We start from the raw sequence: 16,542 nt of genomic DNA, 5'->3' as shown, positions 1-16,542 counted from the left end.
CCATTGCAGCTACACAATCTGGGATTCTTTCCGGTCGATGGCGTGACGATCAAAATCACAATCCCAGTAGCCACAAGAGGAGGGAATCGCCTTCTGCTGTTGACTGATTTCATTGTGGATCAGGTAGTAATTTTAACAACTTCCACTTTTGGAGCCGTTCAAGGCGCGGCCATTTGAAATATTTCCTTTATTGCATCTCTGATCAGAGCTACTCTGCACTTCCCAAATACTTACCCTGTTCCACTCAGTACATGGGGATTCACAGTAGACAGCGAGATGTGGCAGTATATCCCTGTCCCATACATAGCCAGAGAATATATTGTCATGTGCTCTAGAAAGTTGGTAAGCACTGTTCTTTTTGTCTCCTGGTAGTGGGTAATGATTTCCTTGTGTCAGTTCACCTTGGGTTTTAATACAGGTTGAACCTCTCTACTCTGGCACTCTCTCAACTGGCAACATCCACAATCCGGCATGATTTTAGTTAGCCAGAAGACCACATCTCCTGAGTGTGGGCAAGTTTCCCACAGTCCCGTAAAGTTTGTTTACAGCCACCAGTCCTGAGAACACCCACAGAGGAGGACCTTTTGCAGAACCCGTGCTGTTATTTAGCCGTAATATATCCCTAAATGGCTTCCAAGAGCCCAGTAAGCAGTGCAAGAGCTGGTAATGTGCTAGACAATGCTGACCTCCCGTAATCCAGCAAATTCTCTCATCAAGCACTGGTCAGGTCCCCAGGGTCCTGAACGAGGAGGGTTCAACCCGTAGTCATCTCACTTAAGAGAACACAATTATTTAACTCTTTGGTTCTTATCTACACCACGGACTTCAGAGTGATAGCAAGCCACTAGTTTAATCCATTACAAGAACAGCTCCCTGCTCCCCCTGCAGCATTTAATGACTTCTTGCAGGTCTTGAAAGAATTTTCCTTTGACTGGGATATCTGCTGGAACCTGAATGACCATAAAATGCAGAGAGAGTTCAGGGGCACCTCCTGGACACCTGATGGGTAATATTCCCTCTGCAATGGAAAGTACTTCATGTGCTGTCTAAGAGAAGACGGCCTTGTCTCGGAGTGGGTGTGAATGGCTATCTTGGCTCCCATTCCTGTTTTTTGTACTCACTGCTCTGGCTCGCTTCTCTCATCACCTGTGGCTAACACACGCCAGCACACATGGACAGATTTCACGTGATGTCCTAGTCCGTCGGATGCGGTACTGCTATAGAACAAATGCCCTGTCCAGGGGACACGTAAATCTTCCACTGTGGGATGGCGCCCACTACCCCAACCCCAGGTGAATTAGAAAAGAAAATATTTTCCTTGGTCCTCAACAGACCTGTGAAATTGAATTGAAAACTTCTTTTGCATTGTCCTCCCCCAAAGGACTAGCTCATTTCAGAGAAACTGACTCTGACAATGGAACAGCTCCTGGAAATAACTCGGCTCTGTTGGAATTAGACAGGGCTGAGAAGAGCTGTTAACCTTTTAATTAAAACTACATAAAACCTGTTAATTACAAATGAATTGCTGGTAGCGAAAGCCACCTGCTGTCCATTATAGCCTGCGTTCCAGACGCTCCTTAACTTCTGATCTCTGCACTAAACTTTCCTTGCCTGAAAGTCAATAGCATTTGGGCCCCTAAGGTGCTAAGATGCTTGTTCCGTGGCCACCACTGACCCTGTTTTGGTGTTTTCATACAGTAGCTGGAATTAGAATACGTTTGCGGCCATGTTCAGAATGGAGAGCAGTAAAACTCTGGGCGCATCGAGAGAGACCTTTTCCGAGCTTTGTTGTTCTAGAAGCATTAGGTCAGGATAGACATTCTAGACAAGAGGCTTGGGACAGGGAACCCAGTCCTTTGTGATGCTCATCACAAACCCATCCATGGACTCTTTTAGTGAAAGACCAAAAATAAAACTGACTTGAATGTGCAAAGCCTTCAGGCATGTCTGTTTAGTTCTCTTGGGTCTGTTTGAACATGAATGGCTTTATTCATAACTATGTTTCTAAGGAAAACACAACGTGCAATATCTGGGGAAACAACACCGACTACAGAAGGACACCCGCAGAGGAGGACCTTTCACGGAACCTGCACCTGGTAGGCCATTTGCTCCAGCTTTTGTCTACCCTCTTGTCTGGGCTCTAGGTCCAAACCACGCCAGCTCTTTCTTCATGCTTGATACCTGGCTGCAAAGATAGCATGGCCTCTGGGCTGAATCAAAGAGCTGCAGGAAGAGGGCGGTCCGCTCTGCGCAGGAGTTTTACAGAAGGCCCCTGGCTACGAGCACTGGACAGAGTCACTGATTCTCCCCTTCAAAGGCTTAATGTGTCACACTGCTGACATCTGGGGCTGTGCCGGGCTGCAGGATCAGGTGCTGTTTGTGAAAGCCATTTGGATGGTGACTGAAGGACTCTTTCCAGAACAACAAGCAGTCCTGTGGCACCTCAGAGCCTAACAATGTTGTTAGGGCATGAGCTTTCATGGAAATCCATGAAAGCTCATGATGTAACAACACTGTTAGGCTCTAAGGTGCCACAGGACTGCGTACTATTTTTAAAGTTACAGGCTAATAGGGTTCATTTTGGCTTGAGAGGGGCTCACGTTGAAAATACCAGTCCAGATTCCACCCCTCACCCCACTGCCTGGAGGCTTTGGTTCAGCCCATTGTACAAATAGGAACTGCCTGTCTCTATCACTGCTCAGCTGCGGGTGACCACTGTCTCTGTCCCGGTGCCTGTCTCTATCACTGCTCAGCTGAGGGTGTCCACTGCAGTATTAACCCAGCTCTGCATCACCTTGCTATGTAGGGTTTGACCACTGAGAGAAGGGTTCCGGTTTGCCCTGTATTCTGTACAGCAAAGGGCAGGCTAAACCGGATCCAACCTACCTCCAAATTGACCACGTCCCCTTTGCTTCAGTGGGAGTGGGCACCAGGCCCTTTATCAACGAATAACTGGGCTTGATACAGCACCTGGCACAATAGCGCCCTGATCCTCAATGAGGTCCTTGGAGCCTATGGCAATACGCAGAATAAAATAATAGTGCAGTAAACTCTTTCATATCCGGCATTTTATTATCCACAACTCTCAAATAATTGGCATTTTAACCCTACATCAATTTTAGTTATGTTTTCCTTAAGTGCAGTACAGTGAAAGGAAATATAAATAAATGCAGCAAATACAGCGTAAGTTTCCAGTGTGCAATACGACTGTTGTTGGTAAATAAAGTACTCCGCATACATTTTGTTTGTTTCTTAATCTCTAACCTTATTTTTCTTGAGTGTTGTGCATTGCTAGGTGCACCTCTCTAGTATCCAGAATATTTGAGTATCCAGCAACCTTCCTGTTCCAGGGCTGTTAGGTGTAAAAGAGTTTACTGTAACGAAGCAGCAAAATTCAGAGTCTGAGTCAGATTTCATCCCTCCCCCCTCCCATGGACAGAACCCCTGTGGAACTCCTTGCCAGAGGAGACTGTGAAGGCTAGGACTATAACAGAATTTAAGAAAGAGCTCAATAAATTCATGGAGGTTAGGTCCATAGAAGGCTATTAGCCAAGGGTAGGAACGGTGTCCCAGGCCTCTCATTGTCAGAGGCTGGAGATGGGTGACAGGAGACAAATCGCTTGATCGTTGTCTTAGGCCCACCCCTCCAGGGCACCTGGCACTGGCCACTGTTGGCAGACAGGCTACTGGGCTGGATGGACCTTTGGTCTGACCCAGTGTGGCCGTTCTTATGTTCTTAACCCAAAACTTTTGAGTTCCAGATTCTGGCTCCAATCCAAGCTCTCCATGCTGATATTTGATTTCAACATTATGGTTCTTGTTTATTCCCCCCAAGCATGAAACGAGCCAGTCAGAGCTCAGGGGCAGTGTCTTTTCACTGTCAGCAGTCTGGGGCGGGGGGGAGTTGTTTAGTTATACACTATCAGGAGAGAGAAGGGAACCCCGAACCATGTTAGTGACATGCAAACCTATTTTTCAGAATCACAGCAACTCGGACGTTGTCTCCATTGACTGTAATGTGAAATTAGCATCCAATGAAGAAATCAGCTTCCTCTTACGTGGCCATCTGTGGCTGGAGTCACTGAAAGCAGTAAGTACAACAGCGGGGGCTGGGCCGTCCCTTACCATCAAACAGAAAGAACCGTGAGATGATGCATGACCCGGCAACCCGACTGGTTTTCTCCTGGGCTGGCTGGCTGTCCCAGGGAGCACAAACGTGTGCGTTTTGATTCTCACAGTCACAGCTGATTTTGTCACCTTCAATTAACCCTCCATCCTCATCTGAAATCTCCTGAGGCACCTCACCATGGAAAATGAGCCATTGAGCCCATGTCTTTTTCAAAGGGCCTTGTTATTGTTACTGCATTAATCCAACACCCCAGGAGGTGGGAAGAGGCTGAGGTCTAGGGCTGACCCTATGGCTGGCCGAACTCTGTGACTTTACCAGAGATTAACAGGCACTGGAGTCAATCAAACTACGCTGATCATCACCAGTGGTGGATCTGACCCAAGGCTTCATGAGGAGGATAAGAACTCAGAGCTAGGCCAGTCCTTCTGCAGCATCTTCCTATGCCCCCCCCCAACTTTCTGTGATGCTCACTTGGGAGGGGGAGCAGAGCTGAACAAACAGTATCAAAGCAACCTGACAGCTTTCTTTGACGGGGTAACCAGCTTTGTGGGTATGTGGAAAGCAGTAGACAGGTTGTATCTTGATGTTAGTAAAGCTTTTGATACTGTCTCACATGACCATCTCATAAACAAACCAGGGACATGCAATCTAGAGGGAGCTACCTGCGACAGAAGCAAAACTGGCCAGAAAACCAGTCCCAGAGAGTAACAAGAAGTCTTGTGGCACTTTATAGACTAACCGATATTTTTGAGCATAAGCTTTCGTGGGCAAATATCGGTTAGTCTATAAGGTGCCACAAGACTTCTTGTTGTTCTCAAAGCTACAAACTAACATGGCTACCTCTCTGATGCTTGTTCCCAGAGAGTAGTTATCAATGGTTCACAGTCATGCTGGAAGGGGTCCCACAAAGATCAGCTCTGGGTCCAGTGTTCAATATCTTCATCAGTGATTTAGATATTGGCATAGCCAGTACGCTTGTAAAGATGATGGAAGGTACCAAGCTGGTTGCAGGTACTTTGGAGGATAGGATTATAATTCAAAATAATTTGGGCAAACGGGAGAAGTGATCTGAGGTAAATAAGCTGAAATGCAATAAGAATAAATGCAAAGTACTCCACTTAAGAATCAAAAATCACTTGCACACATACAAAATGGGAAGTGACTGTTTAGGCAGGAGTGTTACAAAAAGAAAGCTGGGGGTCATAGTGGACCACAAGCTAAATAGGAGTCATAAGTGTGGCACTGATGCAAAAAAGGGAAACATGATTCTGGGATGCATTAACAGGAGTGTTGTGAACAAGACCGAATTATTCTTCTGCTCTGCTCCGCGCTCATTAGGCCTCAGTTGGAAAGTCACAAAAATAATTAAAAATTTAGAAAACATGTTTGCTTAATAAGGAAAAGCAAAGATTGAGAGGGGACATGGGTAATGGTTTTCAACTAAATAAAAAGTTATTACAATGAGGTGGGAGAAAAATTATTCTCCTCAACTTCTGAGGATAGGGCAAGAAACAATGGGCTTAAACTGCATGAAGGGAGGTTTAGGTAGGGCATTAAGAAAAGCTTTTGTCAGGGTGGTTAAGCACTGGAATAAATTGCCTAGGGAGGTTGTGGAAACTCCATCATTGGAAATTTTCAAGAGCAGATTAGACAAAAGCCAGTCAGGGATGGGCTAGATGGTGCTTGGTCCTGCCATGAGTTCAGGGGACTGGACTAGCTGACCTGTTGAAGTCCCATCAAGTCCAAAGAGTCTGATTTCCCATGATGCAGCAGATAAACTGAAATGATACCAGATCCCACTTTCTTCTCCTTCACGCTGGCAGCTGGGCTCACCAGCAAAGGGAACTTGGGTAGCCAGATTGGAACCTAGCCCAACGTGACAACCCCTCATGTCCACTAGGTCCATTCTCACCAAGATTAACCATGGCCCATGACCCTGTCTTGGGGAATGTGGACGGGGGGCGTTTTCTGCGAGCTGGCTGCTAGGCAGCTGTGGAGCGGCAGGCCATTTGGTGGCCTGTGTTACATGTATGATGGTCTCCGGCCAGTCCCCAGTAAACGGTGCCCACTCCCAAGACCCACCATCACAGGTGTTGGCAATCCCCCTTCAAACCTAACTGGCCTCTTGCCTTTAAAGGTGGCTCCTCTTGATTCTGGTGGGGCACATAGGCCGGGCTGAGGACACATGTCCTGCCCCAGCCTGTACATGCAGCGAGTAAGGGTGCCAGTCCCCAGGGCTCCCGCTCCAGCCCCAGCCCCTCCCCCACAGATCCTGAGCACCGCGTGGCACTCGTGGGGCTGGCAAACGGTCCCATTCCATTGAAGCTGCCCCTTTGGAGTGTCACCTGGCCGGTGCTCAGCGTTACATTCTTGGCTTGCGCCTGGCCTGGCGCATTGCTCTGTCTTCACAGATGAAGTTCAAGTCCCTGAAGCTGACGACAAATGCAGCTCTGCAGCGACGGTTTCGCAGCCCCTTCATCTTTCGGGAAGAGGACCCCAGCCGCCAGGTGAGGGCCCATAGCTCTTCACTGTGGCCCTGAATGGCGGGAACGCCCCTGCTTGCATTAGATAACAGCTGGCATCGTTCGGCACCTTAGCAGGGACAGCTAGTGGGGTGGACAAAGCCCACCAGCTACCACGGGGTCTGTGTGCTCTGAAACCCTCTCAGTCTCTTGACCTGCATTGCCATGGGCCTGCCCCCCAGGGCTGAGTCCTGTGTGGCCAGCTCTCGTGATTTCATTGCAACTCTCACAGCCATTGGGTGGTTCTCTTAAACCTCCAGCTCCTGGAGTCCCGTGATTCCGGGAGACGGTTAGCCAAGCGGAGTAGGTTTCAAGCCCTCATGGTCGCGAAGAAAAACTTGCCAATGTGGCCTGGCCAGCTCCCAAAATGGGCCTGTTAATCCAGCGTTGGGGCCTTTCCAGATGCGCCTCTTCTCCCAGCCAGGTTCATGTGCGGGTGAGTGTGAGGCAGAGAGCAGTTCCCAGCCACCCAAGCCAGCTTCGGGCTCCACCTTCCCAGCAGGGCTCACAGCGAATGGAGCACTGCCGCCCTCTGCTGGCTGCAGCCTCCCTCGCCTGGCCAGACGCCCTGCCAGCAGCGCCGGGCTCTTCCATGACCTGCAAAGGGGCGCAGCAGGAAAGTCTAGTGTGAGCCTGAGCTTTGCTGCCACAGACAGTTGCATTCTCACGCCCGCAAGAAATTGAGTGTTGTTCTTTACAAGCGAAGGCCGGGGGGGACCGGTGTTTTACTGCTGTTTGTGTCAGGCCCTCTTTGCAGAGCCCGTGTGGTGTTGCGTACCGTGGTCCCTTCCAGCAGGGGCCTAGGTAAGGCAGGTACAGCCAGACAGAGGGTGCTTTGTCCCAGACCTGGGCGGCTGTGAGCCTGTTACTTCCTAACAGCTGCCTTGAAAGCAGTGGATTGATGTCCCCTGGGGATTCCAGCCGTCCTCACCGCCACCACCACCCCACCAGAGCGCCTGCCCCAGTGCAGACCTCAGTGTGTGCAGGCAAAGGTGCAGTGTGCGCCGGTGAGGGGCTGGACGTTGTGTGCCCTGGTGGGCCAGAGCACCCTGCTGGGGCTGGCAGCAGGACAGCTGCTCTGCCAGCTGAAATCAGGCATGTGTCTGGAGCAGAGATGCAGGGGGGCTGATCTGGGAGGGGAGCATCTGCAAACCCAAGTGCATTGTCTCACACAGCGTCTCCCTTGCCAGCCCCACCCTCCCCAGCCTCCAGGGAGGTTTGCTCAGGACCCGCCTGCCCAAGAGCTCAGTGCTGGCATTGAGGGAGGGGATTCTGACCCTATCCCTATTGCAGATAACATTTGAAATCTCCAAGCAAGAAGAGTCCCATATCCCGATCTGGATCATCCTTGGCAGCACACTCGGGGGGCTCCTGCTTTTTGCACTCCTGGTCCTCGCTCTGTGGAAGGTAAGACTGGGCCTCCCAGCAGGCTGGTTCCCAGCTGGCACTCGGGGCACACGTGTCTGGCATGGTTAGGATGAGCTGACACCTTTTCCCTGCTCCATAATTGCTCCACTGCCAGTGACCCTTCGACACTAAGGCCAGAAGAGGCTGTTCTGACGTCTGGCATGCCAGGCCAACGTCCCTCACCCCGCAGCTCCCACCTCCACTTGAGTCCATTTTGTTTGTGAAGCTGTTTTAGCCAGAAGTGGTCATGGCCAGGCTTGCTGCCTGGTGCCTGAAATGGGGATGGAGAGGCCCACCCCCCCTTTGTTCCCTGCTGGTGGTCAAAGGGAAGAGAATACAACAGTGTTGGTCTCACCTCCAGGCACACACTGGGTTCCTCACCCCCACCTTGAGCTTCTGGGGTTTGGAGCAGGGCTAGGCAGCAGCCCAGGGGAACAGGCGTGGGCAGCCGTGGGAGAGGGACAGTATCAGAGTGGGGTCATGCAGAATGTGTGCTGGCTACAGAAAGCCAGAACAGAGAGGCTGTTCCAAGAAGGGTCTGGCTGCCAGGGAGCTGGGCTGACAAAGCTTATCAAACAGTGAGCAGAGGGCATTGGTGTGGAATTAGACCAAAAACCTCCTGGGAGTCAGTGCTTACTCCCAGCTGTGGAGACCATTAAATACCCCCAGTCAATGTGAATTGCACAGAGTATCACTCTGGCCATTGTCCCTGGGGAATAGGGAGCACCTCTGGCTCAGCGTGTGCAGGAAACTGGCCACTTGGGATACTCTGGGAAAGGTGATAAAGGCCCAAGGACTCCAATGTTGTGCCCTGGAGATCAAGTCCCTTCCTCGGCCTGCGTGTGGCGAGGGGGTTTAGCCTGGTCCTCTCAGAGCTTGCATGGTACCTTGCAGGTGCTCATCCCAGCAAATCTTTGATAAACCTACACCAAGTTTTGTCCACAACTAGGGCATGACTGAATAGATTGCACTTCCCAAGAGGGCCCCTTCTCAGGCAGGTAAGATTGCTGGTTAAACAGATGGGGAGGGGGCAGGCAGATTTTTGATCAGCTGTCATGGGGGCTGGGGAGGACAGCACATATTCAGCCAAGGCACTGACCTGTTGTTGCTCCAGTTTTCTGAGTATGTCTGAAATGCTGCTCCCATTAAAGTCTAGAGCAGGACTGCTCTTCCTTGTAAGGGGACCAGAATTTGCCCTGTATGGCAGGGTTCCCTGTAAGATGAGCCACCCAGGAGGTATTCAAATACTGCCCTTCTGATTGGCAGAGCACCCACAGTGCCCAGAGGCAGCGGCATGTATTTTTCCCCGTGGTGCACATCCACGCATTCTCAGTGCACGTAGCAAAATTTATTCCATATACAGATGGAAAAAATTAGAGGGAAGTCTGATGTATGGAGCAGGGGCCCCTGGCATTTACAACTGACCTGCAAATATGTCAAAAGAGCAATGCTTTTGCTTTGTGGATCGACCAATAAAATGACATCAACACCCAAGGCCAAACCATGGGAGCTCTTGCCTTCGAACACCTCCAGAGTGTGGTAGTCTGTAGTCTGAAAACCTTTCAGCACTTGTGGTTCTTCTTTTCCACCCCGGAGCACAAGCCAGGGTTCACAGCGGTAGTGAATGAGTCTTGTTAGTTTTAAGCTTCAGAGAAACCCTGCAAGAATTTCTCACGCTAAAGTAGTGATACTCAGCCTGAGGCTCAGGCACTGCAAGTGGCTCTTTAATATGTTTTCTGCAGCTCTTTGTGACACATGATATTAAAACACTCTGACTGCAGTATTACCCAATCAGAAAGCTTTTACTATGTTATTAACCACTCGTAAGATACTTGGTCGGTCATTTTGCTGTCAGAACCATCTAGGCATAGTAAATGAGACGATGAATCCACACTCTTGTGGCTGATCCCTAGTTTGACTCCTGACCCACTGAGGCCTGACTAGCACTGCTCTACGCAAACGGGAACAGTCAGGTTCAACCCTGTATTTTATAAAAGGCACATTTACTGATCTACCAACATGTTATAACCAAGTGGTGGGAAACTAAAGACTCTTGGCCATGAGTGCAGGGGATTAGGCAAATTCTCTAGCTCCTTTCCAGTCCTACCTATGGTTCTACCGTGCACCATTGAGACAGGTGACTTTTCAGTAACCTTGCACAGATGAATCAGCTTTGGTCCTGCCATGCTGCAGTGTTTCAAGGAAATGTCAAAGCAAGCCACTTGAAAAAGTTTGTTTCTGGATTTTTCTTCCATGTAATATACACGTTTTTGTCTAAATTAAGTTGCCCCCCTCCCTTTTTTTATTGTCAAAAAAATTAAATGTGAAGCCTCCACCACCTGGCGTTATCCATTTAAAAGAAACTCACTTCACCATAAGCAGCGGAAGTAATGGTGGGGTTTTGTTTTCTTTTGTTTTGTTTGTCTTGTCTTTAATTCCTACAGCTTGGATTTTTTAAAAGTGCCAGTCGCAAACGAGATACGGCGCAGGAGCAGAATGCCAAAGTGTTAGAATGATGCTTCCCCAGAGAGGGCCCATGAAGCTCATCTATAATCAAGTTCATATTACTTTACAGCTTACGGAGTATGTGTTTGTCTTGATGCCAAGGGACGTGGGTGCAGAACTCCATTTGCATCGGGATGAGACTACACCCCTTTGTGTGAAATTGTTTAAATAAAACCTATTCCATGGCTACGCGCCATGGGAGAACAGGCATCAAAAGGTACTTCAAACTGGTTTTAAATAGCTCTGTTCTGCCTAGTCACAGGCGGCTGTACATATCTGAGAGCGAGAATGAAGGCTCATAACGGAATAGGGGTGGTCATTGTGATTATTATTTTTTTCATCCTGGGGATTACAAATTTAAGGACATGCTGCAGATCTGAAAAACAAGCAAGTCACATTAACCGTGAGAGGGGTGAGATTACAGTGACAACTCAGGAGGTTTACAGTAGCTACTTTTCATGCCTGAGTTGTATAAAATCCCATTGATTATTACACCTCCTGTTTTTAATCTGCATTATGGATGGGATTTGAGAGACATTCTATCTAAAAACCATGGAAAGTCCAGATCCCAGCTGTTAAGCTGTAGCCACAGTAAACCTGAATTTCTTTGTTTGCTCATTTAAAAGGCTTCACACGCTGTAGGTAGTGTGTGTTCAAAATGTCATGGTCAAAAATAGCTGAAGGGAAGGGACCTTAAGCAGCCCACCCTTTGCAGCTGCTACTGCTACTACATAGTATTTTTGAGATACCTCACAGCAAAGGTTAAGAATTGGATCTTTCTAACTAACAGTAAAAGGCCACATGTGACTTCTCTGAGCGCATGATTTGCCTGCAAAAAATAAGATGCCTCCAACGTGGAAAAAAGAGACTGAACATTCTGTCCAGAAACTGTAAACAGATAAATTGAACAAGTTACACATTTGTTAAATAATTCCTGTTGTGCATCAGTGTAATAATGCAGGGTTCAAATGGAGCTCCTGTGGAAGCACAGTGTAGCTGGGATAGGCCAATGTAAAGCTACATATCCCCAAGTGCTTTACGTTTTCTGAGTGGAGCAGTTTAACAGAGAGATTTTAATTTGCTTTCTTTTTAATGCACTGAATACAATTAATAGCAAATTAAAGCACCTTAATGCAGAACTTCAGTGTCCAGCTGTATATACTTATTCCGAAAAGATTTACCTGTTATAACACCAATAAAAAATCAAAAAAAACCAGTTTGAAGTGTTTTCTACAAACTGTGCAATTTCCAAGAGTTGACATGCAACAGGAATCATCAGAAAGTGTATTATAATTGTATATACTTGGTGTAATGCAAAGATGATCAGTGCTGTTTGACAAAAATCTTTTCTTTTGCATAATATAATTATTTAATGCTAATATTAACTTTATGAGTGAATAGAAAGAAAGCAGATGTCCGCCCAATGTATTATAGTCTGTTCAATATTGTTTTAGTATTTTTAAGGATTAACAATACAGTTTTTTTTAAATATAGTTGCAACTAGCATTCTGTTCTAAACCATTTTCACCAATTACATGTAATTGGATTGAATTGTTCACATGCCTTTAGAATAGAGTGAAAAAGGAATTATGATTATACTACTTCTTCCTTTATTTATTAGGACAATAAATGTATTTTCCAGAATGACTCTATAGAAGCTTTCTTTTAAAGGGACAGTGTCAGGTCAAAAAAACTGAATGCTTACGCTTGCAACATGAGTAACCCGTTGTGAGACAAAACATTTGTTGCAGGATCAGACCCTTTGGGCCTTATCTTTGCTTTACTATGTTAGATCATTTAAACTGAAAAACAAATCAAACTCATTTTTCTCCCTTGCTGCTTTTCTTGCATTCCATAGCTTGAACAAGGGAAGCTCTGGCCAATTTCACAGGTTCCATTCAATTTTACTTCCATGTTCTCCTGCACTAGGGGATGCAGCTGCTTCAGGGGGTTCGTTTTGAATTTTAAGCAAAGAATGGGGTCTAGCTGGGTTAGTTTTAGGCTTTGTGAATACTTTGCATGGGGGTTCCTGTTTTACACAACTGAATGCAGATTTTTTTTTTTAACCTGACATTGCCCCTTTAATTCCACATTATGTTAGGTGTGGCATTTCCTTATGGAGCTTGCATAATGAAAATATGGGCGATTGTACATAGTTTCTTTTTTCACCTGTTTGAATAATCAGTATGCCAAAAAATCTTGTTGAAAGCATTTATATGGAAGGATGTGTAGAGACCATGGAAGTCATCACTACTCTCTTGCTCCAACATCAAAAGACAACCAACAAACCCAAACCGAACACCAACAAAAAAACAAAAACCAAAAAAAAAGAACCAAAGCAGCACACGGTGTTCATTGGCTTGTTCCTTTCAGATGTTGGCGAAGAGGAAATTAAATGGTTCGAAGCCGAAACTTTAGCTTAGCTTTAGCATTTCCCCTCTATTTAAATAACTTTCATACAGCTGAAATAGAAAATACCTCAAGGTCAGAAATCACTGGGGCCTGATTTTGCACCATTGAAGTCAACTGGTGCTTTGCCACGTCCTTCGGTGGGCACAGACGATGACCATTAGGGAATTAGTAGGAATGTAAATAGAACACCTAGTACTACTGTACACTAGGAGGCTTTCCACTGACAACCAAATGGATGAAACACAGCAACCGTAGATTAATTCCATTCCTTGAAACGAAAGAAAACGATCTTCTGGTGAATTCTCGCTCATAGTGTACTAATAGTGGAAAAATAAAAGCTTTTAGCGTGTATTCCGCCAGCCTTACAAAGAGCAAAATCAGTGCTACCATCTTCATTGGAATTGCAAGGTGTCTGATCAGGGCTGCAATCTTAGGAGGTGATCTGAAGTGCACATTGGTTGTGTATATAGGAAAAGGTCCGCTAGCTAGTGTTAGCCTAGCAAGTTTCCAGTTTGGCGGACAAATTGCTAAAACGTGCTGTATAATAAGCAAACAGTGTGCTTGTACACAGGGTATGTAAATATGCTTTGAAATGTGCAGCTCTACTCTGTAACACTGAACTGCTGGGAAATACAATTTGAAGAATTGTGTACGTGGTCTTTGTTTTCCATGTTGACTTCTTGCAGCCAAGTTGGTTTGTTAATGGTTTCACTGGTGATGCTGCTTCAACCAAGTCGGCCGTGCTTGGGCTGGCCCTGTCATTGTAGCAAATTGGTTTCATGCTGCCCCTTTCAGTCGCAGGGTGTCTCAGAGGTAATGTAATGAATTTTCACGGAACGGTGATGGAGACTGGTACAGTGGTCACAACGGCTCATAACCTTTGCACCCCAAAGCCTGGATTGCCTGTTCTGTTTGAGCTGGATCACAGTCAGGGAAACTAAAGGGTCTGGTGGTTTGGTTCGGTTCGTTGCCCTCAGGACACTTTAGAGCAGCCTTAATGCTGCTCTAACCTAGTTTTGACCCCTCCCATCACTTGCTCTCCACCACCTCCTCATGGGCGCTCTCTCACTCGTGCTCATTTGCACTGGGCTTGGGCAGGGAATTGGGATGATCAGCTCAGGGTGCAGGAGCTGAGATGGGGCTGGAGATGAGGGGCATGGCTGCAGGGGGGACTCAGGGTTGGGGGCGGTCAAGAGTTTAGAAGTGTGGGCAGGGACTTCAGGCTGGGGCAGGAGGGTGGTGTGCAGGGGCGGGGGGCTCCAGAATGAGGCCAGAAATGGTGGGAAGGGGATCCAGCATGCAAGAGGGGTGCTGGGCTAAGGCAGGTGATTGGGGTGCAGGCTGTGGGAGGCGGAGGACTGAGCCAGGACAAAGGGGGGGAGGGATTTTTGGGGTGTAGGCTCTGGGTGCTGGCTCCTTCAGGTGGCCCCAGGAACCTGCTGGCAGGTCCCCAGAAGGGCTGAACAGGCCAAGCAAACCGCTGCCAGCTCCTGGCAAACCGCAGCTCAGGGAACTTAGAAGATGGGGTCACAGCCCTGCCCTGCACCGACCCATGGACAGGGCCCCATTTGATTGCTGGGGGCGGGTGGTCACCAGCCAGCAAATGAGGAGAGATCTCATTGGGCTCAGGCGCCTGCCTGCCTGCCTATGGACCTACAGTGTCATTTGCCAGCTCCGGGGGAGCCCCCAGACAGCCACAGTCAGGGCATTGGGGAGGTGGGCCGTCCCCTGCACCATGTCAGGCAGTGTGGAGATTTGAACATAGGGCTGCCACTACCTGGGTGGTGCTCGAGCCTCAGGGTGGAGGATGGGCACCTCGGTCCCAGGCCTAGGCTCCCCCGGCTCGCTTTGAGGCGTGGGTGTAGGGTCTGGCCTGGCAGTTGTGAGTCTTTGGCGCCTGCCTCGCCTCATGCAGCCCACGGGGAGCCTGGCTCCACAGCGTAGCACAGGGGCTTCCACTAGGTGGCGCCCTGCAGGCCAGAGGGCAAGACCTCCGTGCCTGGGCCCCGCACGGTGCATCTCCCCTCCCCTAGGCACCCCTGCAAGGGGCAGCCCCCACCCCACCGCCCCAGCCCATTCCCCACGCTCACGCTGCCTCTTCCTGCCCCACCCATCACCCCAGCACTAGCACCTCTACCGAGCAGCAGGTGGGTGCTCAACCTCCACTAGGTTAGCCCTGGAGAACCCATGGAGTCATGACCCAGCCCTGCCCCTGCCACACACACACCTCCTGCGCGCCCCCCCCCCCCCCCCCAAACCCCAGCTGCTTACCAGGGCCCACAGCAACTGGGGCCTGCAGACCTGGTACTGACACATGGAGCACAAGGCACGTGGGTTTTAGAAAACCTGCTGCTGCCTAGGCTCAGCTGAGTTTGTCAGCAGCCGTGTCGGTGGCTAACCAGCCTGGCTGCCTGTCGCTGTACAGCCGCAGGCGTGACCCTGCTGTTGGCTCGCCTGGCCTTATGGGGGGAGGGACGGGGGGGGGGGAGTAGGGCCTGCTCAGGTACGTGTGGCAATGGGGACACACACACACACACACGCTGGTCCCTCCCCTGTAACAGGGCGCTGCAGCCGCAATGGGGGAGTGGGGTGACTGGCCGCCCCACCCATCACCTGTTCTAGGCCCTGGGCACTCCTGGGTCACTTCCAGCCTGCAGCTCTGTGACCTTCCCCACCCACGCCTCAGGGCGCTGTCTCCCCTGCCTGCACCCCCACCCCCTCCCTCCAAGGGCCTGGCCCACTACCCCCGCCTCAGCCCCACACCAGTCCTCGCCCACCCTGAGGCCGCGCCACCTGCCAGTTCCACCCTGCCCCCCCCCCCCGGCTGCCATTCCTGGGCTGCCCCACGGTGCCAGCCAGCCGGAGCACTGCCAGGCTTGCCGGGTTTGCCGGGCACGGCCCAGTCCCAACAGACCCTGCTGCTAAAAGGCCAGAGCAGCACAGCAGCAGGAAGGCCGGCTCCCTGCCTGCCTTGGCTGTACACAGCCTGGGGATACAGTCGCCATGTCTGGCGCCTGCCAGCTGGGGCAGCCAGGGAGGCTCTGCATGCTGTGCCCACCACCCCCATAACGGGGCAACTGCAGCTCCCTGTTCCAAATAGGGGGCAGGGGTGGCTCCTCCAGGCCCTGGGGATCTGGGAAGGAGGTGGCAGCTGCCTGCGCTCCCCAAGCCCGGGGTGCAGCATCCACCAGCGCTCCTGGGCTCCCCAAGCCTCAACAGCACGGATGGGGCAGCCATGGCATTTCCACCCCACCCCCCCACCCGCAACTCCACCTTCCCCAAGCCCCAGGGAGGGGGCAGCCGCCCATGCCCCCCCCCCCCGCAGCTTCCCCCCAAGCCCCAGGGAAGGAGTAACCTGGCTACCCTATGGGCTCCCAGCTCGCTGGCCAGCAGCTGCTGGTGGAAAATAGGACCCAGTAAAATAAGCAGGGAAACCTGGGAGCATCCCGCCCAAAAATGGGATGGCTGGTCACCCTACCCAACAGCCAACTCTGCCCCTCCCATTCGCCGGGCCAGTGGGCACTGTGGAGGCTCTGCCACCTGCCCCCCCCCGCCAACTCCACCCTT

General features: G+C 50.0%; 1 protein-coding gene across 1 annotated transcript in view; it reads left to right on the top strand.

Moving 5' to 3' along the window:
• The window catches only part of ITGA11 (integrin subunit alpha 11), a 147,518-nt gene extending 133,899 nt beyond the window's left edge, over positions 1–13,619 (top strand). The window contains exons 25-30 of the mRNA XM_075007012.1: positions 10–123; positions 2,010–2,096; positions 3,980–4,090; positions 6,541–6,636; positions 7,945–8,058; positions 10,503–13,619. Coding sequence (XP_074863113.1) covers positions 10–123; positions 2,010–2,096; positions 3,980–4,090; positions 6,541–6,636; positions 7,945–8,058; positions 10,503–10,574 — 594 coding nt within the window. The 3' untranslated portion in view covers positions 10,575–13,619. The remainder of the gene's footprint in view (positions 1–9; positions 124–2,009; positions 2,097–3,979; positions 4,091–6,540; positions 6,637–7,944; positions 8,059–10,502) is intronic.
• Positions 13,620–16,542: the final 2,923 nt, after the last annotated feature.

The sequence above is a fragment of the Carettochelys insculpta genome, chromosome 12, assembly GCF_033958435.1.
Source record: "Carettochelys insculpta isolate YL-2023 chromosome 12, ASM3395843v1, whole genome shotgun sequence".
In the NCBI taxonomy this organism is placed as follows: Eukaryota; Metazoa; Chordata; order Testudines; family Carettochelyidae; genus Carettochelys; species Carettochelys insculpta.
Note: the sequence above shows the minus strand (reverse complement) of the source record. Positions and strands in the feature narration are given on the sequence as shown.